This window comes from Lactuca saligna, chromosome 2 (assembly GCF_052625555.1).
Source record: "Lactuca saligna cultivar CGN05327 chromosome 2, ASM5262555v1, whole genome shotgun sequence".
Lineage (NCBI taxonomy): Eukaryota > Viridiplantae > Streptophyta > Magnoliopsida > Asterales > Asteraceae > Lactuca > Lactuca saligna.
In genome coordinates, this window is record NC_136418.1 from 158605006 (window position 1) to 158629509 (window position 24504).

The 24504-nt window shown below is 35.0% G+C and overlaps 5 protein-coding genes, 1 long non-coding RNA gene and 1 other non-coding gene across 9 annotated transcripts; 2 read left to right on the forward strand and 5 right to left on the reverse strand.

Annotated features, from left to right (window-relative positions):
• Positions 1 to 290: 290 nt before the first annotated feature.
• Positions 291 to 2620, reverse strand: RER1 (reticulata-related 1). Its single transcript, XM_078981144.1, has 6 exons — positions 1887 to 2620; positions 1498 to 1820; positions 1351 to 1420; positions 1185 to 1264; positions 1037 to 1104; positions 291 to 919 (listed from the first exon to the last, which is right to left on the reverse strand). Exons 1-6 carry the CDS (start codon positions 2382 to 2384, stop codon positions 726 to 728), a joined length of 1233 nt encoding a protein of 410 aa, XP_078837270.1. The 5' UTR covers positions 2385 to 2620; the 3' UTR covers positions 291 to 725.
• Positions 2621 to 10366: 7746 nt separating this feature from the next.
• TRNAF-GAA (transfer RNA phenylalanine (anticodon GAA)) lies at positions 10367 to 10439 on the reverse strand. Its single transcript has one exon. It is a non-coding gene; the product is annotated as a tRNA-Phe (tRNA).
• Positions 10440 to 10502: 63 nt separating this feature from the next.
• LOC145032367 (replication factor-A carboxy-terminal domain protein) lies at positions 10503 to 13682 on the forward strand. 2 transcript variants are annotated; one of them, XM_078981149.1, is made up of 3 exons: positions 10503 to 10902; positions 11090 to 11244; positions 13258 to 13682. In XM_078981149.1, exons 1-3 carry the CDS (start codon positions 10548 to 10550, stop codon positions 13264 to 13266), a joined length of 519 nt encoding a protein of 172 aa, XP_078837275.1. In that variant the 5' UTR covers positions 10503 to 10547; the 3' UTR covers positions 13267 to 13682. The 2 variants fall into 2 exon arrangements, with proteins under 2 accessions (XP_078837275.1, XP_078837274.1); XM_078981148.1 differs by lacking the exon at positions 13258 to 13682 and having other exon boundaries at positions 10504 to 10902; positions 11090 to 11340.
• On the reverse strand, positions 11326 to 13654 carry LOC145032365 (serine carboxypeptidase-like). The gene is made up of 9 exons (XM_078981145.1): positions 13245 to 13654; positions 12983 to 13151; positions 12749 to 12868; positions 12530 to 12673; positions 12305 to 12455; positions 12146 to 12231; positions 11817 to 12066; positions 11581 to 11714; positions 11326 to 11462 (listed from the first exon to the last, which is right to left on the reverse strand). The coding sequence occupies exons 1-9, from the start codon at positions 13553 to 13555 to the stop codon at positions 11346 to 11348; spliced, it is 1482 nt and encodes a 493-aa protein (XP_078837271.1). The 5' UTR covers positions 13556 to 13654; the 3' UTR covers positions 11326 to 11345.
• A 274-nt stretch (positions 13683 to 13956) lies between the features above and the next one.
• LOC145032366 (BTB/POZ domain-containing protein At3g44820-like) lies at positions 13957 to 16742 on the reverse strand. 2 transcript variants are annotated; one of them, XM_078981147.1, is made up of 6 exons: positions 16146 to 16742; positions 15957 to 16026; positions 15250 to 15859; positions 14643 to 15187; positions 14468 to 14566; positions 13957 to 14394 (listed from the first exon to the last, which is right to left on the reverse strand). In XM_078981147.1, the coding sequence occupies exons 1-6, from the start codon at positions 16193 to 16195 to the stop codon at positions 14317 to 14319; spliced, it is 1452 nt and encodes a 483-aa protein (XP_078837273.1). In that variant the 5' UTR covers positions 16196 to 16742; the 3' UTR covers positions 13957 to 14316. The 2 variants fall into 2 exon arrangements, with proteins under 2 accessions (XP_078837273.1, XP_078837272.1); XM_078981146.1 differs by having other exon boundaries at positions 13957 to 14566; positions 16146 to 16734.
• A 46-nt stretch (positions 16743 to 16788) lies between these two features.
• On the forward strand, positions 16789 to 17513 carry LOC145032368 (uncharacterized). Its single transcript, XR_013677102.1, has 2 exons — positions 16789 to 17014; positions 17123 to 17513. It is a non-coding gene; the product is annotated as an uncharacterized LOC145032368 (long non-coding RNA).
• Positions 17514 to 20459: 2946 nt separating this feature from the next.
• On the reverse strand, positions 20460 to 22265 carry LOC145032369 (4-hydroxyphenylpyruvate dioxygenase-like). The gene is made up of 2 exons (XM_078981150.1): positions 20949 to 22265; positions 20460 to 20824 (listed from the first exon to the last, which is right to left on the reverse strand). Exons 1-2 carry the CDS (start codon positions 22106 to 22108, stop codon positions 20635 to 20637), a joined length of 1350 nt encoding a protein of 449 aa, XP_078837276.1. The 5' UTR covers positions 22109 to 22265; the 3' UTR covers positions 20460 to 20634.
• Between the last annotated feature and the right edge of the window lie 2239 nt (positions 22266 to 24504).

A 24504-nucleotide genomic window follows, 5' to 3' on the forward strand; every position in this document is an offset into this window, starting at 1 on the left:
AATATATATAAATTACACAAATTATTTTATCTGTGGTTGGATAAATGATTTACCATTATAACTTATAAAACGTTAACTATAAATAAAAGCATAAAACATGAAATGAATTAAGAAACTCTGAAGTTTATCTCATTAACTAGGTTTAAAGTCAAACTACAACATGGTTATGTGGTAGGTATTCTATTATGTAATACTCCTTAGAAACACAACATAAAACAAACATAATCACTAAATTCAAATTTATTAATCTAAGTAATTGCTACCAATAAGCAAAATAAACTAATAGAGGATTACAAAAAAAGATGACTTAAAAGGATAACGAACTTTCAAATTTTTTCATATTTAATCGTTTAACTTTTTTTCATGCTTGATTAACTCCTGGATTATTTGAATAGTTTCAAAAAATTTAAGATTAAATCAAACAAGAAAAAAAAAAGTTGAGCAATTAAATATGAATAAAGTTGAAAGTTAACCTTTTCAAGTCATTATCCATATCTATTATTTGATTCACCCTAATTTAATTAGATTTTGTTCAATAATACTAATTAAAGAAACACCAAAGATACAATATCATTAATTTTTCTTATTTCAAACTACTACAACAAAAAAAAAAAAAAAAAAAAAAAAAAAAAAAAAAAAAAAAAAAAAACCAGGTTGGATATAAGTAATCAACCTAGTAAAAGGAGCAGGAGGTAACTGCCAAAATACCAAAATTCTACATCCAACTACTGAACACCACTCCATCTCGCCCAGTCTACAAACTGCATTCCACCATAAATATTGTTTGCAAAACGCACTCCAACTGTAAACGCCATTGCAACTACAGGGACCTGTTTCGCCAAAGGTAAAGCTTCCACCACACTTTCCAATCCATTGATAACTTGATAACGCGTATTAGAAGACACCGCAAGAAAAACACCTGTGTTTATGTTTATTCAATAATTAAAAAAAAAAAAAAAAAAAAAAAAAAAAAACCTAAATATCTGCATGCTAATTATCATATAAACAATCAGAATCATTACAAAACATAACATACCCCAAAGAACAGCGCTTTTCACCAAAGGAGGCACTCGTGGTAAATTTTCATCTGAACTATGCATCCTCCTGAAATTACAAAACAGATTTAAAGGGTATTTTCGACATTTCACTAGTAGCATTGCCATATTGTCATGTGAGAAGCATACCGTTTGGCATTCATAATCATGTTTGCAATTCCTTGACCGATTATACCACACCCAAATCCAACTGAACCATACAAGAGCCCCTGTATCCATTATTATCACCAAAACACATGTCATGTCAATTGTCATGTCATCATTACGTAAGAAATTGAGCAAAATTTATCAATACCTTGTAAAAGTATGTTGCAAGTCGTTGTTGAGCTGAAAATCTACACCCTGGTCTCTCAAACTCAAAGACACTGGACACGCAATATGATTCAAAAGTTTACTACATAATCATTTGATTTTGTAAAGAAAAGGGAAGTTTTGAAATAACCTGCTTGGAAGAGCTGCAACAGAGTTCTTTAGGCCACTAAAAAGACCACCACTTGCTACTGTTTGCTTTCCAATTCGAGCATATGGTGCTAACATGCCAACCAAAGCAATGTCGACAACTATGCCTACCAGAAGATCTGCAGCATACAACTCAAATTCTGCCCAGAAATCTTTTCCTCTTTTTTGGACTTCAGCAAATGTCGCACAGCAAGAATCAATCACTATCTCTGTTCCAACTTTGAACAAAAATGATGGATCAGCAAGCATTCTGTTACGAAGAACTGCACAATACTTCATCAAGAAACCTAGAGCCCACCCAGAGCCCTGAACAACAGATTGTAAAACAACTTAAGCTTTGTATCATACTGTAATTGAAATAACTTCCTTTACCTGTAAATCCATGTATCGTGTAAGAATAAGTTTGCGAAGTCCGGTAGCTTTTGCAGCTTCTAACATATCGAGAGGAAGATTCACGCCTTGTGTTTCAGCCACCTTCATCACTTCATCGAATTTCATTAACGGTCCAAACTCTTTCTCCTCGTGATCGTCCTCGTTGCCACCACCGCCACCCTCATCACCGCCTCCATTGCCGCCGTTACCAGGTGGAGAATTTCCATTTCCGTCGTCTCCACCACCGCTTTCTCGATCAGGTTTTGAGTCGAAAACCTCGGTAACAGTGACTGTTTTCCCTAAATTGTCAGATGTAGCAGATTTTAACTTGGCTGTAAGCGCATTCCTGCCACGGGTTCTTAAAATAGGGTTTTGCATAAAATTAGAAACCCCATTTTTAAGTACCGATTTCAATTTCATGGAAAGCATTGGCGATTCACTTATGCTCGATGAATCACGGAGTCGTGCAACGACGAAACCTGGTGAATAAATCGCCATGGTTTTGCTTCTCAACACAAACGCAACACAGAACAATCGCAAATTTGCAGAGTGTATGATTAGAAGATATTTCTTTTAAACACCTGCTGAAAACTTAAGTCAAATATCAACTTGCACACGACTCCGCATAAAATGAAGTGATCAAACAGTACAATGTACAACTACCAGCAAAAATCTGATTATCTTGTCATCTTCTGCAACTCGCGGTGCTTCAAAACGATAAACCCTAAAAATTTGTTTGCAAAGTAATTGGGCTTCCTGGAAATTGATAATTGATAATTGATAATTGGGCTTCCAAGTAACTAAGGGTAATCAAACTATCATCTGTTAGCCACTAAATTTTTTTTTTAGAAAGTATGAAATGACATGTTAATGAAATGAATGTAGTCCTTTAGAAGGTAAATCCTAGATGATGATTTGATATAATTCTTCTCCATTTCATGTCATTTTGATTGGAAATATCATTATCCAACCTTCAATTGTATTGTGTGAGATTATGAATGAATTACATAAACTAATTAAAAAAATATATAAATATAAATATGATAATTTCAAATTTATAAGAAAAATAATAAAATATTATAATAAAAATATTTCTTATCTTTTAAATTTAAACAAATAATATAAATAAATAAAAGAAACCAATGAATTTTAATTTTGAAAAATTTAAAGTTAAAAGGTAACTTTGTTAATGAAATTGATATACATTTATTATAATTATTACATTAAAATATTATGTAGAATTTAATAAAATAATAAAACTTATAAAATGACATGTGAAAAAATTTAATTCAAAATAACCACAAAATGACATTTGATAATTTGAATGAGAGTGTGACAAGTGATAAAAAAAAACATTCATTTATTATAGAGGATTTTGACATCATCCATTCCATTCTTTTGACAACCACCTTAACCTCACCCCTTTCCATCTGACATATTAGAGCATGTTGTTCTAATATATCATAATATCAAATGACTGTATGGTATTTTGGGGTTCACTTACAGGCTTCGACTGATCGTACCCTCTGCATCTTCCATCATTTATTTAAAAAAAACATTTTAAAATTTTACTTTCCGAAAATCTCCTTGATTTGAGATTGAATTCACATGAGTGCTCCTCCAATTCACTCAAACCAAGGCTCTGATACCAACTTGTAACACCCATAAATTTTTACGCCAAAATTTAAAACTTTTCAATCATAATTTAAAAACCAACGAGTAACTGTTTACAAAACAGTTTCTTTCAATATCCATCAGAGTGTCCCAGAATAAGATCATAAGGATGAGGAGCGGTACGGTCACGCCTTTTCCTTGCCATGATCTCCTCCTGAAGTACCTGAAACAATAAACTGCAAACTGTAAGCCCGAGGGCTTAGTGAGTTACCCCCAAAATACCAATATCACACTGAAATACCAAATATGTAACCATAAATCAACAACATGCATACTGGCCCATTGGTCTGACGGGACTGTCCTACAGGGCCTACAGTCTACTGAATATTCACTGAGCCTTCGGCATGACTGGACCGCCATGTGGTCCTACAGTCTTCCCGGACCGCTCATAAGGTATGTTGGCCTTCAGCACAAAGCAGGACCGCCTCAACCCAAATCAACGAGCAAACAATCATGTGCGCAAAACTAACATATATTGGCATATATAGGCATCAAACATAGCTAACTCACTGATCATCAATCATAGCAATCTCTCATGACTAGAATACAGACCTAGCAGGCCACTAACATTCTCGATCCCTAAAGATCATAGATGCATAACATACTGTCTATCCTGATTCCAATCTATCAGATCATAACCATATATATATATATATATATATATATATATATATATATATATATATATATATATATATATATATCATAACGATAACAACTAAAGGGTCGACCTTGGTGCCTTAGACCTTTTTGATATAGTGAGGATAACTCACCTCACAGATGTCGACTCTCTACATAAATCCCAACTCTCGGATCACTCGCCAATGACTCCTCCACCTATTACCATAGTACGAGCATACTCATAAATCCTCAACCTCACAAGTACTCCATAAACCAGCCAGTCAACCCCAGGTCAAAGTCAAAGTCCTCAGTCAAGGTCAACAGTCCCTGTTAACCTTAACTCGCCAAGTACCCTCGGCTACTCGCTGAGTTCTTTGAAGTTCTTTCCCACTCGCCGAGTCATAGGGTGACTCGTCGAGTTCTCACGATTTTCGATCGAAACCCTAAGTCCACCTGTTGAGTTTCCTTCTTGCAACACGTCGGCTACACACACATTCATAACTCGGGGAAAACTCATCCGACTCGCCGTGTTGTTCATACAACACGTCGAGTCTAAGGCAATCTTCATCGGACTCGCCGAGTTGTTTATCAACTCGTCGAGTTCAATGGCCATCTTTATAAGACTTGCTGAGTCAACCTTGTGATTCGCCGAGTTCCTATAGTCCTTAAGCCATACAGACTTATTTAAGCCATGTAATGGCTCCAGATTACATATCCAAGCTTCTAGGACATGCTTTTCACATAAAGTTGCAAACTTTACGTGCATGCATGACTAAAAAGACTCTTAATGAAAATTTAATCTCTTAATGGGGTTTCATGCACAAGGAGGGCCTCAACCACGACCAAAACATGAACTTTGTGATTCTAGAACTTGAGAAGGGTCCAGATCTGAAGTTACAACTTCAGGTCTAGCCCATAGCTCACCAATATGACTCCTAAAAATCCACGAAGCCCTAAAACTCAACCACAAAAAGGTATAGAAGAAAAGGGGTGTAAAGATTGCAACTTGATACCTCCAAAAGATGCTAGATGAGGTAAGTTTTGTTTCCCACACCTTCCTTGCCTCAACTCCTTTGCTCTTCAAGCTCTTCCCTCCAAGCCAATCTTCTTTCCAAGTTCTAAAGCACACCACAAGGAGTACCAGACGAATTAGGGTTTCACTGAGCTCTCCAAGACTGTAAGGATGCCAAAGGAGGCTAAGGCTTCCTTAAATAGGGTGCAACACCCCCGAATTTAGGGTTTCATCTGCCAGCTCCTACTCGTCGAGTCCCTTATTAGACTCGACGAGTAGGTCACTAAACACGCGATCCCACCCCGTTGTTACTCGACGAGTAGGGAAACCAACTCATCGAGTAGGACTTAAAACCAAAGAACCTTTTATCTAATCAATACGTGAGAATCGAGGCGTTACACAACTGCAATGGAAGTCGACAAACGGACCACCACCATCTGCACAGTCGTTGCCATTGATCACACTGCTTTGTATTACACATTGTGTTACTTCTGCGAGAGAACTCTCAATGAAACCAACACCGTGCCGCCGTCCGTAACTCATTATGATCACTGCAATTTCACTAGAAATACTAGTGTTGTTCCTCATCGTGGCGACGATGACTCTACTTTTTGTTACAATGGTTTCACAACTTTGAAGAGCAACCATGAAATCCTTCCTGTTGTTAGTATATATTTTATGGAAGTAAGTCACTGTTCTTGAGAATAATTTGTCATCTCCATATTCATCAGTCATTTCAAGATAATCTGACACGTGATACACCATAACTATATTTGTAGGTGTAGGTTCAATATGAACACCATAACAGAACTTAGATGCAGCCAGAAATGAGGTGGCACCACCAGGAATGTCCTCTAGGATGATGGTGGAAGTACCTTTATTGTTATTTTGAGTTTCTTTCATCAACTTTCTATTTCTCCACATCTTAATAGTAAGGGAAATTGGAGAAATAGTATACAAATTGGTTTAATTCCTTGAGTTACATTCAATGGATTCCGGAGATAAATCTAAACAAATCGGTTCTATCCAAAGACTCAAAGCCACACAAGGCGGTTCAAGTCAAGACATTCTATTTTTTCTTCAGATTTTCAAAATCCACAATATCATCAATACCAAAACTACAAAAAAAAACCAAAACTACCAACAACAATATTTTTTGGTGTAACAATCTTACAACACATTTAGGCTTCCAGAAGAAAATAAGAGATATAGTCTATGATATCAATTTAATCAAAGGGTTCCAGAAACCCAATTCCAATCTTCTCAACCTGAGAATTTCCAGTTCCATGATGCTCAGAACGTAGAACTTGACAGTTTTAGTGACGATCCAACTACCTAAAGAAACGAAGAAGAAACCAACAAGGGGTTGCAACCCGTTGTTGAGAAAAAATGCAACTATACACACTACCAGAAGCGAAAAGAACTGGGTGGAACACGAAGAGTTGGCTTTGGTTAAGGTATATGTCGATGTTTCTAAAGATAATCAACATGGAAATCAACAAAGGTTCAATGCATTTTGGTAGAAGGTTCTAGAGCGTTTTAGTGTTTAAATGGGAGGTTCAAATCGGTCACAAAACCAAGTAAACTTAAAATGGAAAGACCTCCAAAAGAAATGTAACTGCTGGGACATGATTTGTGGTTTATACTTTACTTTAGGTAGCTTTGAAAATTATCGGTCTAGGACCGAAAACACCATGAATTTGGTGGTGTTTGGACCAAAATCACAATGTGATTTCGGTGGACTTAATGATGATTTCGGTTGGGATTTGGGTTGGGCTTTTGTATTTAGGTCTAGGTATATATAATGTATTGATTTAACCATGTTGAGGGTTGGTCATTCTAATCAGCTGATTTGGTTTTAGAGAGAGACAGAGAGAACCGAGACATAGAGATCTTATGTACTAGACTATTGATCAATATAGTGTGCATTGAAGATTAGATATTGTGTTCTTAATTCATTATAATTGTTTTGCGTTAATCATTAGATTGGGATTCCGCACCAATATTGTGATTTGGATTGATACATTAGATCGAGTTTTATAGTAACACTTTCAACAATATCTATAACCGTAGATGAACAGTCTGGCTAACGGGAGATATGAGGCTAATGTTTTACAATCCTCGCTAAGCGAGTACCATAGGAAAATTTAATCAGAAAGGTGTTCCTCATCAACAAGCCTGGGAGTGGTTGAAAGACAATGCGAAATGGGAACTGGTTGAAAAAAGTTGGTGAAGACTCCACACCTCCTTTATCAAAACGAACCAAAACATCTTCATCTAACGCTTACACATCATCTTCTGATCCACAGTATCCTCCTAGATTCCCCCCCCCCCCCCCAACAGCAGACGTTTAGTGTTGAAGACTCACCGCCTTTAAGAAAAAGAAAAGGAAAGAAAGTGACATCGACATCATCAAAAAAAAAATGAAATGTTTGATCTCATCAAACAAATTCCCGACATCAAATCTACAACCGAAACAGAGGCGGAACAAAGACAACGGTATCGGGAACAAAATTTACGCATTCTCGAAGCTAATGAAGAAAGGAAAGCTCAACTAGTGGATCGGGAGAGAGAAACTAAGATCTAGAGTATTTTCTATGATCGCATGATCATTTGGCTGGAGGTATTATGTGCACGGTGCTTAAAAGGAAACGGAAAATCGCAACTAAGTATGGCTGGGAGTTGGAGAACCCATGAAGTTCGAACAATGATTTAAACGTCCTCCACCAATCACCATTGTTTGATGAGAAATATCATGAAACAAGTCTTGATTGTTCATTTTATCTAAATAATGAATACTACAAACATAGTTACTATCTTGCGGATGGAATATATTCATCCTGGACTGTATTTGTGAAAGCATATCCATATCCAATAACCGACAAAAGATACGGTTTAAGGTTGCACAATAATCAACAAGAAAAGACGTAAAATGTTCTTTTGGGGTCGTTAAAGGACGTTAGGACATACTAAAAATTTCTAAACGGGTTACGACGGTGAAGAAAACAAAAAACATAATGTACGCTTGTATAATACTACATAATTTGATATTGAAAGATAAGGGTGTTGTGATATCTCCTGTGTATCGGCTCGAACACCCATGAAGTTCAAAATGTCGACATCATTTGACTGGAGAATCTTTCTCATTATTATTATGTTTTTTATTTGTATTATTTTTTTATTAAGATTATCTATATGTATCCTTGTTTCATTATATATATATATATATATATATATATATATATATATATATATATATGTTTGTTTGTTTCATTTTCTTTCTATAATCTCTTTTCAAAATGAATCCAAATGTTTGGAAAACAGTAATGGAAATTAATGATGATAGTTCATCATCTAAGGATGAACTTATCAACAATAATTATTGGCTCGTACCGTACAACTTCTTCTTAAGAACAATGCTAGTTCAAGCAACATTAAAAGATGAAACACAAACCACAAGGATCGTTTTAAGGCTGAAAGACTCCTGATTCGACATTATTTTGCGGATGATTCAACCGTATGAACAAATGTTTGTTTATGTGACTTATTGGTGATTTGGAATGAATTATCCTTATTTTCAAACAACATGGGATGCAACAAATCAAAGAAGTTTTAATGCACTACAAAATGCACATCAACAATATGTCAATTAGCAAAGGGTTATAACTCAGACTTGTTAGATGAGTATCTGAATATGTCAGAAAGAACTTCTCGTGAAGCTCTTGAAAACTTTTGCTACGTTGTTGTCCAAATGTATAAGGCTGAATATTTACGTCGTCCAACATCTACTGATATTCAACTTTTGTATGAAGCACATGAAGCTATACATGGATTCCCTGGAATGATTGGTAGCATTGAGTACACACATTAGAATTGGAGGAATTATCCAATGGAATTGAGAAGCCAATACATGAGGGGTGACCATCAATATCCATCATTGATACTAGAAGCGGCGACGTCACAATATTTATGATTTTGACATGCATTCTATGTTGTAGTTGGTTCGAGCAATGATTTAAATGTCCTCCACCAATCACCGTTGTTTGATGAGAAATATCATGAAACAGGACTCGATTGTTCATTTTATTTAAATAATGAATACTACAAACATAGTTACTATCTTGCGGATGAAATATATTCATCATGGACCGTATTTGTGAAAGCATATCCATATTCAGTAACCGACAAAAGATACGGTTTAAGGCTGCACAATAATCAACTAGAAAAGATGTAAAATGTTCTTTTAGGGTCCTTAAAGGACGTTGAGACATATTAAAAATGCTTACACGAGTTACGACGATGAAGAAAACAAAAAACATAATGTACGCTTTTATTATACTACACAATTTGATATTGAAAGATAAGGGTGCTCCGATATCTCCTGTGTATCGGCCCGACCGATGACCAAAAAATAATACATGAATTGTGCAATTTTGAAACTCACCATTAGCTTCGATCCGATGTTACCGATCACATTGAATATGTCTACATTCTAACTCTGAATAATATATAGTTAATTTTAATTGTCTTTTTAGAATTTAAATTAAGTTGTCTTTTTAAGTGTACTTTTATAATTATTGTGTATTTTTTATTTATAGTGTGGTTTTTTAATTAAATGTTATTTTTAATATTATTTTAGAATTTTGTTTTTGTTTTAAATTAGCAAAATTTTCTTTTAAAATGAAAACAATGTTATGTTTTATTTTATTTTGTATTTCTAATTTAATTAAATAAAATATAATTTTAAAAGTGGGTTGAAAAAAATAGAATTTTCTAGGTTAGAAAAAAAAAAAAGGAATAAATCAAAAAAGATGATGCACCATTGTGATTGAAGGAAATGACTCACTCATATGAATACATTTTTTGTGGAATGAAAAAGAAATAATATTATTACACGGTACGAACATTACAAAATATCAATCATAAAAAAAAAACCTTAAGCAATTATGTAAAGAAATATCAACTATGCATAATAGAGATAGGACAACCACCATATGCCTTAATTGTACAAAAAGACATACCTCTTTCTATTATTGTGATACGGTATATTTGTAATCATTAAACGTATGTGTCTTTATAAGAATGTAGATGACCTAGGGTTCTCTCAGTGAAGTTTTTAGTTATGTATAAGTATAACAGATTAATCATCAAAAAAGTTTATGTAAAATAAAAATGCGGTGAAGGTGGATCGAACACCTGACCTTCAGATCTTCAGTCTGACGCTCTCCCAACTGAGCTATCCCCGCTTGATGAATAAATTGTTGAAGCATATCATATTATACATTTAAGAAAAAGGTTCATATTTACCTTCTTGTCAGCATAGTTTGTTGTTCCCCCGGCATTCGGCAACCGCAATGGAAGTGGACAAACGGACTACCACCATATGCACAGTCGTCGCCATTGATCACACCGCCTTGTATTACACAGTGTGTTCCTTCTGCGAGAGAGCTCTCCCCGAAACCAACACCGCGCCGCCGTCCGTAACTCACTGCGATCACTGCAATTTCACTAGAAATACTAGTGCTGTTCCTCATCGCGGCGGCGGCTCTACTTCTCATCCTTCTTCTAAACGATTATTTCGCGTCCTCATGTCCGTAGCGACAGAGACGAAGGTGTTTGAGGTGGTGATGTTTGACAGGGCTGCTAGGGTTCTCTTTGGTTGCTCTGCTCAAGATTTCGCCGATTTCGCCAAGCTTCATCCCTTTTCCGGTTAGTATCATTTTAAAATTACCCATTTAAAAAGAATATCTGATCTATTAACTTTCATTATTCTCATTTGATGTTCTTTGAATCTTTGTTTAAATATGTTGGCAAATGGCAACTACTTCATCGTTTTCGTTCTACTGTTATTGTGTGTCCTAACTCCTAACGGATTGAAAATGTTATGTTTTCTCAGGTGAGACTGCGAGTAAGATTCTGGAGGGAGAGATGTTGAAGGTGACACTTTCAAAACCCAAGAATGGCAATGCACAACATCAACGAGTTGTATCGGTTGTTCCTTTGAAATCTGGCTTTCGTCCTGTAATTGATACATTGAGGGAATTACATGGAGTAAGACCTGATTGTTAAATACCCAATGTTCTTCATGCTTAAACATTCTCACTTTTATTGTTTACATTATTTCTTAATACTCACAACATTACTACACAGTTTTATTTTTTTATCTTTGTGGTAACTGGTAAAGTAAGCTTTCCCTCTATCCACATCTTTAACATCTGCAATGAAGCCTTTGGTTGATCCTGTGGAACCATATGCCCAGCATCATGCACCTGATTTACAAAAAAAAAAAAAAAAAAAAAAAAAAAATTTATTTAACCATAAAAGCTCATTGGATACATACATATATTATATATATATATTCATATATTGATATCTTCATGCACAAACCTTAAGGAAAGTGAGAGGGCCATAGTTTTTTGCCAATCCAGCTTCTTTCCCATCTACTATAAATTGATAGACTGTAGATGCAGCAAAATTTAGTTGACCAGACCATTTCATGCCTTTGACCCATCTATTGTTCCCTGTTAATTCAGAGAAAACCAAGTCCTTTCAGAAAATGAAAAAAAAAAAAAAAAAAAAAAAACCTTGCTTATTTTCATTATTTCATTTGTATGATATCATACCTAGCCAATTGCAAATAAAATCATATTCTCCAGCATAAACAAGCATCTGAATACCATCTTCCAAAAGCACTGGAATCCCAACTTCAAGGTTTCTCATAATGTCTTCCTTCATTGCTTGATACACCATAGCATTACATGCCCCAAAATGTATTTCCTCTGGTACCCCTAATGCCTTTTTCACTGATTCCAAGTTCAAGAATTCATCTATCCTTGACAAGTCCCCACATCTTTGCTTCCTCAAATCATAAGGCTGTTATACAACAATTGTTTCTATTACATATGAATTGCACTTCCAGTTATGGTTGTAGGATATTTATTTGTTTACTTACACATATATTGCTAGCATACAAAATCTTGTAGTGAATTTCCACACATATTTTCCAGGCATCAAGGCAACTGGCTTTACCATTTGTCCCTGAAAATTAGAACACCTCAAGTATATATACGACATTAACAAAAATATAACAAGGTTAAATAATGAAAATTACCACATTTGTTTGCTGCTTCTTCACACTTTGGTACTATTTGAATCAATTCATTGTAATCGTTTTTTGTAATTAACTGATTTTCCAAAGCGAAATCAACATCCGCCTTGAATTGGATTCCAGGTTCAGTGAGTCCGTTTCCAATTGCAAATCCCTATCCAGTTAATCACAATTCCATGAGCAAAATTGTAAATCCTAAAACTGTTGGAAGATTGTAATCAACACCACCTTCAAGTTTATATGAATTCCATCTTTGTTCTTGTTCCCCTGGTTTATACGGGTAGCAAAAGCTGGAATGTAGTGTCCTCCATATGATTCTCCAGTTATGTAAAGGTCGTTTTTCACATACTCAGGGTGCACCTTAAAGAACTCCTGTCATTCATTAAAAATTTCAACTTTAGTTTTTTTACATTTGGGATTTTGAGATCACATAATTATTCAAATTACCTGAAGGAAGTCATAAAGGTCATCTCCTACACCTTTTTCATCATGTCGAATGTCTTTTTCACTTGAACTGTAACTGAAACCAGTTCCAATAGGTTGATCAATGTATATCATGTTTGCAACCTAGAAAATCAATATGCATGTTATAGTTACTTTTTTTTTTTTTTTTTTTTTTTTTTTTTTTTCATTCAATGGGTATATCATATATGGTAGAATGGATGAGTTAAAAGACGTGACCTTATCCCAACCATGGTCATTCCACACAAGTGATAAGTTATTGGTGAGTTGAAAAGGACCATTTTCATATAAAAGAGCTATTGCACTGCTACAACCAGGTCCTCCAGTCAACCATATGACCACAGGATCATCTTTCTTGTTTCTTGATTCAAAGAAGTAGTAGAACATCCTTCAAACATAGTTAATATATTTCGTTTAGTTACTATTTGATATTTGTTTATATATTTTTCATTCTACATGATGTGGTGATGACAAAAGATACCTTGCGCCTACAGTGTGTTTGATTTGAACATATCCAGCAAGATGAGCAAGGTCATGAACTGAAGCACCTGAATTCCCAAGAACTTGGAGCTTTAATGGCTTTTCAACTATTCTGGAACCCGTAATGCTGACTGAAGAAGAATTGGATATGTTTGGCTTGATGATGTTAAGATCGAGTTTTGGGTTCAAATTCAACTCCTTAATGAGTTCATATCCTGTTCTTGAGGAAGGATTATGTATCTGAGATGCAAAAGATGCGAAGGGAGAATGACTGATAAAGAAAATGAGAATAAGGTAAATGATAAGATCCATTGTGGTTAAATCTTGCTTTGTGTTTATGTTTATGTGAAGGGGTATGGGTTTTGGAGATTTATATATATAGGGTTTAAGATAGATTTCTACACGAAATCCCAATTGCACACGATTAGTTTTAGTTTCAAATTCTATATTTGAAGATTCATTGCTAACATCTTGCATTACTAATTATGTGTAAATGTGATAATATTAGGCTATATTTGTCTCATAATAGGATCTTGGTGATTTACAAGGTAAAACCTTTAATGGAAATACATAATCCCAGAAAGGCAAAATGTTGGAAATAGTCCACATTCTTGTTGTGTGTCGCTCTCCATGAACAATCCTCCATTGTTTAAACAATTAAAATTTACATACACAACATGCTACCATGAGTTGTTCATCTCAAAAAGCTACAATTTTGAGTCTTGATTCAATGTTTTGTTTTTTTAATCTTTGGATTTACATTGTAATAATTTATACAAATTGGCCATTTGTAAAGCATAGTGCTCATTTGCTACAAAAATCCAAGTAGCATCGTAATGCATTAAAGCTACAACCATTGATGAAAAAAGAAAGATAAAAGGAATCAAGAAAACACATCCAAGATCCATAATTAATGCTTCTCGGGTGGGTTTTCTTGGTACCCAATTACCCATACTAACCAAAACATTACTTACACAAATGGGCCCCACTCATCCTTGTCATCTCTTGCCTCAGTTTATTGAACTCTTCTTCAAGTTCACTCACTCTTCTCCTCATCTTCTCCATGCCAACTCTTAGTAGCTCATTCTCATGCACAAGGCCCAATGGATGATATGTAGGGTTATTTTCGTCATTAAACACATGAAGGCATCCTGCTAGAGCTGTTTTTATATGCATCTGTTCAAAAAACAACACTTGGAAGACAACTCTAAGTGGTAGGCGTACATTTTGAGAAGCATGAGCACAAGCATCAATGGATAGTTTCTCCCACTCAATGATTTTGCATAGACCTTCTTTTTCTTTCTCATTCAACCACGAATGAGCCTGAATTAAAAAATCATTTACTTAAAAGAAATCAAAAAAAAAAAAAAAACCTTTTTTGAGTATATAAGAAAAAGACCTCAAAATAAATATCCAAAGCTCTGTATAGTCCATCATGCAAAGATCTTGAAGATTCCGGAAGAGACTTTGCAAGTGAACGTATCTTGTCAGGTTTCAAGTTCACATCAGATGCAATCTCTGCTATATAACTATCCACAAGCTTAGAAACATTTGTTAATGTTGTAAAACCCATTTCTTCACAAGTTATAAAATAGTTAATCATCCTTTCAACAGTGTCCGTATTATATAATGTATCAGAATCAATATAACTAGGAATCATGATTCCATCTAATGTAGCAAATTCTAGTTGCATTCCTATCCTCCTTTCAAGTGATTCTTGACATTTATCACTAACACCCAACATTAAACCAACACGTAAAAGTCCCAATAAGAAACGACAAAAAGACTCGCCCTTTATATGTGGGAGAATATCCACAATGATTTCCAATACTACCCTTTGATCAACTATGTCATATTTTGCGCTAAATTTAGTTTTACTAAACTGCCCACTTTGCCATCTGCCTAAACCATGGAGACATTTCCCAGAATAGTACATAATAGCACCTGCAAGTCAGTGGCAAAGTTGTAAATAATGGAATGTATGATGATGAATTGAATTATTTCACCTGTTAACTTTTCGGGTTGGATGCCTTTAGATTCCAGTGTCTTGATAAGCCTTTTGAACAAAACAATACTAAGATGTGAAACATCTTCAAACCACCATTCCGATTCCGATGTTTGGATTCTTGCACCGGTGTCGATTCCATTCCAGAGAATGCTACCTCCAGGGCTTTGTAAGCAACCATACATCATCATCATTGGCCATCCAAACAAACTCGGGTCTGTGCACACCATTGCTGACATGGCATTCAAGCATTTACTGATGATTTGGAGATTGTCACTTTGTGTTACAATGGTTTCACAACTTTGAAGAGCAACCATGCAATCCTTCCAGTTTGTTAGTATATTTTTATGGAAGTAAGTCTCTGTTTTTGAGAATAAGTTATCATCTCCATATTCATCAGTCATTTCAAGATAATCTGACACGTGATACACCATAACTATATTTGTAGGTGTAAGTTCAATATGAACACCATAACAGAAGTTAGATGCAGACAGAAATGAGGTGGCACCACCAGGAATGTCCTCCAGGGTGATGGTGGAAGTACCTTTATTGTTATTTTCAGTTTCTTTCATCAACTTTTCTATTTTCCCACATCTTGATAGTAAGGGAAACTGGAGAAACATGCAGTTTAAAAAGTTTGGTATTAATGATTGACACCAGTTCACACAGGCTGAAATTAAACATTGAAAGTTGGAAGAAAAAGTACACCTTGTGAAGATGGAAGTTTACTCCATCTATGACAATGGTGAGATCACTTGGCAAACCTGCATTACAAAACCTGGCACACAAATATGTAACTTCTTTAAGAGACTCAGATACTGATTACCAAATGATCAAAAAAGCAAGTGAATTTGGAAATCATATAATGTTAAGAGGAGTAAAAGAGAAAGAGTTTACCAGTCATTGTCTTCATTATAGAATCCCAAAGCTTTTCCTGTAGGAGCCATGGATGATCCTTTCTTTTCCAATTCAAAAGATCAAAAACTTATCATCTATGAGTCTATGACCATGCCGCCTTGTCTGATTGCGAACTATAATTTAAACTAGAAGACCCATAAAAATATAGTCGGGAAAACATATATAAACAAGAGTCTGAGTCAAATTGGGTCGTCTTTTTGGACCATTGCTTGATTATAGACAAAAAGGTGATAATTGTGTCTCCTTCAACATTATTATCTGTCTGTGGGGCTTTTTACCCCATAAAAAAGGTAAACTTTGAGTGCCACAGGACAATCCATTGTCATTCAGCAACCATCACAACCGGATATCAAATTGGTCGGATGTACTGTATAATTTAAACTATGAATATCCGAAAGAAAAAGGAAAGAAATTAAAGTAAGAAAGAAGAAATTATGGAAACGCTTTCAAGTTGCCTACTTTCGGCTTCGTGTCTTAGATCTGTGTACCAAAGCACAATGACCCTACATATGTTTTATTTTTTATTTTTATAATGACTGATAGTGATATTTCATATTTGATCTGGTACCATTATAATAAATGAGAGTGCATCACATGTATTTCACATCCACTCAAACGTGAATTATATGGCTTTTATAATTAGCCTAATGGACTTATCAGTTATCAATAATTTTTTTCGAAATTGGTATAAAGTTATTGGGATTTTGGGCTTGGGGTGATGGCAATTAGCTAGCATCAGATGAGTAGTGAAGACATAAAGACATGGCCAATGATAGCCAGGCATTTTGTCGAACAGGTTGGGTGCTATAATCAAGAAGGCATGGATGAAATAGCAAGACGTGCTTTTGGTTTGTTTATTCAAACATTCGATCTTTACCTTTGCTTTTTTATTTTTATAAACACTGATGATGCTGCCACACCAACTTAAAAGTTCAAATCGACTTTAATGGCTGCAGATGACGCAGTTGCTGACTTTACCAACTTGAAATTTCAATTGAAGGATCCCCTGCTACTGATCATGGTTCACGAGTCGATCCCCCCCCATGCTTGCCCTGATTTTCTGCGTCCCACGTGAACCCCATCAATAAAGTAAATCACATCTTAAATTGATTACTTCAAAAGTGAATTGCCCAAAGGCGTTTGTAGAACTGAATATTCAAAGCGAATTCTACTTTCCATTGTAAGCTAGGTGGACAAGCACTTTTTTTCTCTGATAAAAGGTGGGGAAGCACTGAACCCATTCAATTCAACTTCTTTCGTGGGCAAGCACATTCAATTATTTCACAAAATTATGCAATTTTGTATAAATTTAACAATATAATGATGTATTGTACTATTAGTTAAATATTTACTGTTATGTAGTTAAATATAGATAATTTAAAAGGCTTGTGTATTATAATTTCAAAAGGATGCTTGGGAGTGTTTTTCAGAATGACATATATATTGGTTTTTCAATAAGTGAATAAATTAAAAAGTGACTTATATATTTATTAGTTTTTCATAATTAAAAAGCTTAAACATCAAATTTTTAATGTAAAAAATGACTTTCAAAAGGCCAAAATTTTCTAACTTTTCTAAAAATGTCAATAAGTTAATTAAAAAGTAGGGGTGACAAATCGGACTATCGTGTCGTGTTTTTGTCTGACACGACACGACACGACAAAGTTTTATGTAATACGTACCCGACACAACACGATCTCGGGTTTTTCTAACTAACATGAAAACGAACCAATTAAAAAACGACAAACACGACACGACACGACAAAGATAACATGAAATAACAATTAATGTATTTAATTAATATTTATTCATACATAACACGAAAAACAAGACAAACACGATAAAAAAAATGTTAAATCGTGTCAATTTCGGGTCAAATTTTGAACACGAACACGACACGACACGACGTCGTGTTTTTTACACTTGACACGAACACGAATTCGAATTTTAGTTTCGTCTCAATTTCGTTTCGTGTAGGATATTTTTATCGTATTGCGTCATCATTTGCCACCTCTATTGAAAAATACGCTCAAACACCCCTAAATAGTATCTCCTACCATAAAAATACATTTATATAAGAATTTTTTTTAGTAAATAGTGAAAGTTAGGAGACTTTTTTTTTTACTGCATGTCTAAAATTATATTTCACTATGTCCGTATTTTATGTGAGAGTAAATAAATAAAACTATATTCTAAATTTTATTTGGTTATTACAATATGAAATTTATAATAGTTTATTGGCTTGGAAAAATTAATATTATCTTTATGCATAAGGTGATGTCTTTTTAACGCTTTATATATATATATATATATATATATATATATATATATATATATATATATATATATATATATATATATATATATATATATATATATATATATATATATATGGATAGGCTTTAATACCTTCCTTATATTTTGTAGGGAAAATAACTTAAAAGCCCAACGAAGTTTTCAAACCGTTCAAAAAACCCCAATCATGTTTTGTCTGTTCAAAAAAACCCAACAAACATAACATATTTTCTAAAAAGTCCAACTAAGTTACACTTTCCGGAAAGTCAAATAAGAGAAATAGATGACGTGACTTATTACTGTATCGGAAAATTTACTTGTTAGACCAACGAAGTTTTCAAAACCTTTAAAAAACTTCAATCATGTTTTGACTGTTAAAAAAAAAACTCCAACGAATTTAAACAAAACAAAATTTGGATTTTTTGAACGGTTTGGAACTTTGTTGGACTTTTTAGACAAAATGTTAAGTTCGTTGGGTTTTTTTGAACAGACAAAACATGATTGAGGTTTTTTTAAATGGTTTGGAAACTTGATTGGGCTTTTAAGTCATTTTCCCATATTTTGTAGGCATAATTCCGATAGGATTTCATGAACTGGTACGAAGCTCGTCTAGAAATTAAAACAATACAAACGTGGGCATCGACGGACGTAAATGAAAATGACAAAGGTAACATACATGATTTTAAGGGTGGTATGCCGGAAAATTGTATTACGCCGGACAATTTCTCAAAAAAATTATACTACACCGAAAATTGGAAGGGTAGCACACGCCATGTGCAACTTGTTGGTCTGCCCCTGACATAGGTGGAGGGCGATTTTGCCATTGTCGAGGTCACCAACACCGTCATAGTCAATGTTGTCGTACACCATTGATACAAAAGTCGCCTGGAACAACACTTCTTTTTGGGTGATTATGGTTCAAAATGTATGGTTCTTAAATTCTTTTAGCGCGGCGAAACCATGATTAAATTAGTGTTTGTTCATGTTCGCTTCTATCAATTGAATTAAAAAAACCATGTTTATGGTTGCTTCTGTTGATCGAATCAATGTTTGTTGATAGTTAAAAGTATTTTTGTTATTGAAAACTTTGTAAACTTGTTTGACACAAAGGAGTAGAAACGTCCACGTAAAAAATTGTCTTAAGTTTTTTGATTTTTTGAACTTTGTAATTGGTATTTTATGCTTGGCTTCTCAAAATATTTGTATTTGTTTTCAAAGCAATCATGGAGATTCTCTTGTAAAGGAAATGAAATAAATTTTGGAGTTATATTACGTGATTGAATAATCCAATATTAAATCACTTTAACTCATGCATTGTCACGTGTTGCCTTGTGAAGGGTACAAGAGTTAATATGATAATTGTTTATGGTAGGCAAGGAGTTGGTATACTAATTGGCAAATGGCAGGTGCTTTTGTTCCCTTTTAAGTATATTATCTCACTTTGAAAAGAAAACGATAAGTTAAATAAATATAATATTTTAAAGTTTCTAAAAAATATAAATGATATTTTAAAATAAAAATAACAGTTCAAAATAATTAAAAAAAAAAAAAAAAAGGTTTTAGACAGATGATATTTTAAGTTTTTATTTATGACATGAAATTCTCCCTCGATCAAGTTTTATAAACTCTAATTATTCAACAAATAATTAGGTTCATAATACATGAATTACTTTCATATAAGAATGTTTTACTAACCAAATAACATCATTTCTTGAATATTATTTAACTAGTTTCAGATATCCTCATCAAAACCCAAAACATGGTAAACCTAAGTTCATCAATAGAGATTAGGGTTATGCCTATTTCTTCAAAAAGTAGTTTTTTAAAGCCCTCTTGACACCAAAATCGCCCTTGGACTTCACTCTCGAGCTCTTTGAAGTGTTTTGGGATAAAATGTGTGTGTGTGTGTGTGTTTTTGTCAGAAAAGTAAACAACTTTGTTGTCTTTCTTCCATGATACATTCGAGCATGTTGCGAAAGCTAAAAACACTTTGATCAATGAAGAAAAACTAACCCAACAGTATTTATTCCGTATAGAAAATTAGAACATGTTACCAATATCTTCTTGTCAAGTTCAAACATTTTCAGGACTCACTTTCTACAGAATCCTCATGTACATATGTAATATGTTGGAATCATAGGATTTCAATCAAACTACCTATTATGGGCAGCTTTCATGCAGCAGCAGTTGGTTCACTAGTGGTTCGTGCTTCAAGCGTCTTCTCATATTCCTCGATAGATTTGAAGAGCTCAGAGAAGTTCCCTTTCCCGAATCCTCCACACCCTGCCTTCTGCTGCACCTTGCCTTCATCATCTTTCAACATACACCCAACTCTCTGAATTATCTCGATGAATATGGTTGGCCTGCCCAGATACAAATACAAACAACAATCCCAAATTTTGGGAATTCATCAATATGCAAGTTAGGGTTCTGTATTATTGAATATGCTGATAATGAATTCAAGGAAATTGGTGAATATGGGCATACCTGTCACCCACGGGTTTGGTGAAGATTTGAAGCAGAGTCCCCTGATCATCTCTATCGACTAATATTCCCAACTCCTCGCACTCCTTAATCTGTTCATCCGTCAATACATCTCCGACTCTATTCTTCAAATTCCGATAATAAGTAGGCGGTGGCGACGGCATAAACTCAAAACCACCAATACCGCTGCGCTTCCTCATCTCTCTCAAGGTCCGAAATATGTCCTCACTTGCCAGCGCCAAATGCTGAACTCCGGCGCCTTCGTTGTGTTCCAGATACGTCTGAATCTGGCTCTTCCTCTTTGTTCCGTACACCGGCTCATTCATAGGGATCAAAACCATCTCGCTATTGCACGCTAAAACGACCGAATTGAGTCCACTCTCGCTCGTGCCGACATCCTCCGCCGTGAATTCGGCGAACTCATGGAATCCGGTGAACGATTTGACGTAGTCTACAGCCGGAGCGAGTTCCGGGACGTTGCCTACCGCATGATCAAGACGGCGGATACCGTAGTCAAGGTCAGGAAACGACGACGTCTTTTCAACTGGTTCAAACCCGGGCAAGAAGTTAGATATGGCATCAAAGTTTGGATTCTTGAAGCTTATGTAACGCAAAACGACATCGCCGTAGAGTTTAACTTCCGACAGTACGACGTCGTTATTTCCAAGGGTGATTGGGGAAGAAGAGGGTTTAGCGCCGTGGGAGACGCTGACGGAGAAAGCGATTTCGGCGTCTTCGACTTCAATGGCGACTGAGCGGACTGCGAGGCCGTGGGAGGCGGTGAAGTTGCGGCAGTCAGTGTGGGAAAACGACGGGATGGAAGCGGTGGTGGAGGTGGCGGCGGAGGAGATGGAGGGGGAATAAGGAGCAGTGAAGAGGAAGTTGAGTTGACCGGAGCGGAGGAGGTAGGAGGCGTGAGTTGCGTTTCCAGTTGATAGATCGGATTTCTGAACGATGGGCATTCCAAGGCCCCAGGAGAAACGTCGGGCGGTGTTGGTGGCGTCGGAGCACCAGAACTCAATGTGGTGGAATCTTTTGACTGAGAATTTGTCGGACATGGGATTTGTTCGGATGAAGTTGTTGAAGCCAACTAGCTTGAAGGCGGAGCCGGTTTGTTCTCCGGTAACGGTGTTTCCATTGGTGAGTTTAGCTTCCGTTCCCATTTTGGATTTGGATTTTGAAATCGTGAATTAGGTGTAGATCGAATATATAGATAGATATATAGAAGCGAGTAGGAGCACGTCTCCTACAGAAACAGGATATGAACCACACGGAAGTATCAACGATTGGTTTGGAGTGATGATATTGACACGTAACACTGGTTAACTGGTTATCTCAAAGATTCAAACCAGAAATTAGATACTAATCTCTGTTTTTCAAGTTGCATATATACACTTTATCTAACAAATTAATGGCAATATAAGATTTTAAATTTAAATCGTTTAACTAAAATGTATGCATAGGATAAAATCATAAGAGTAATTATATGAAAGCCACTTTTAGATATATTTAACATATAAATATTTAGAAATGCCATTTTTTACATCTAATTATTTAATTCAAAATTGAATATTTACACACTAATCATATTATTTTGAAAATATTAAATTTTTTTATATAAGTTATCTTTAATAGAGGGATCAACATTTATGTCTCAGCAACTTAACGAAGATGATACGAGATATATTTCAAAAATGAGGAGCATTTGAGGTTGAGTTTAAATTTTTTTTTTTTTTTTTTTTTTTTTTAAATTACACGAACTTGGTCCTCTCACACATAAAAATACTATTTTGCTTCTTATTATTTTTTTAATTCATTTTTATTCCCCTATTTATATTATTATTAAATATAAAGAATCTATATTTACTTCCCACTTTCATCACCCACATTTTTTGGTTCACCCACAGCTTCCACATCCGTTTACATCTTCTACCGCCGCAACATCTATTGCTCCCACCACAAGCGTCGATCTACTGCCCCGCCACCCCCTTAGTGTAAGCATGTAAGGAACCCCCATCTTAAATCAATGTCGAAGTTTAATGGTGGTGGATATGAAAATCGCTAAAGCTTTTAGTCAAGATGCAGAACACCATTTCTAGTGCTTATTCACTAATCTAGTTATTTGCAAACCGAGAAAGGACACAATTTCTAATGCTTGTTTACTAATCTGGTATTTACAAAACCGAGAAAAAACACCAATTTTTATATCTAGGGTTTAGATTTATGGGCCTACCATTGTCGACAAACCAAACAAGTAACAAGGATGGGTGATTTTCATTGGTGAACTGTGAGTACATTACGATACTTCCATGGTAGATGCGATGTGTGTCTGTTTGGGGGATTGGGGGGGGGGGGGGTATCGACCAAATTTAAAGGTGATTTGGTGCTTATTTTCTTTGAGTAATCAATGGCTTCGTCTTCTTACTTTCACCTAGCACTAATCTACAAGCTTCCAATTTAAAAATGTTTGGAAAGTAAGCTTGTATTTGTTGAAATCTTTTGTGGTGAGTAGTGAATTTGATAGACCATTTACAATTCAATGATTTGTAATTGTAAGAGGCACATGGATTTCACATCGTATTTTTGTTTTCTAGGGTTGTTTTAGTGGTAATAGAAATTGTTTCTTTAGCTTCATATTCAACAGGTTCATGTCATGTAATTAGAACTGTGTTGTTGTCTGTGATTTTGTTTTGTATTGGCGATAAGTCGTCTAGTGGTTAGGGGGAAGAGATATGAGTTATGGGGGAGATAAAGGAAAGAAATTTGAAAAATGTTGGGGGTGGGCTTATTATATGTTAATAACAATATAAATAGTTGTATAAAAATGAATCAAATTAAAAAAGAAATCATTAAAGGGCAAAATAGTATTTTTATACTTGGCAGGACCAAGCGCGTAACAAAATACATACTAGGGACCGTCCGAATATGTAACACCCGTGTTTCTGAGCTAAAAGCATTAATAATGTTGTAATAGTCTAGGTCAACCTTTGTAACTCATTTTGAAGTAATAAAGAGGAATTATGTGAATATCATGTGAATTATATGTTTATTTCCTTAATTATTATGATTTAATTAATTAATAATGAAAATAAGCATTGAAAATAAATATTAGAAAAAGCCGATATCTTTTAAGAAAGTTGTAGTGGCCAAAACAAGTATTTCGGAGATATAAAGAACGCCGAAATCCGAGTTATAACGAAAAAGTTATGACCTGTCGAAGTTTCGCGACGGAACCGACACGACACCGTGGAGCGTAAAAAGTGAATATTACGATAAAGTGCTTTTTAGCCTTAACAATCTAAGCAAAAGTCATAGTATTCATTAAGCCGAGAATTTTGATAAAAAGAACGTCCAAATATGACTTTGTATGAGGAAGAATTTTGATAAAAAGAACGTCCAAACATGGGTAGACGAAATAGTTGATGTGGGTTAAAATGATGAGAGGCCTCGATGTCGTTGTTGTTCCAGTCATCTAGCGGAGTATGGATGACGACCACAGACTTTTCTAGATAGTTTAGTGGAACGCTAGCAGGCTCGCAATTTGTAAGTGTTTGTGGGC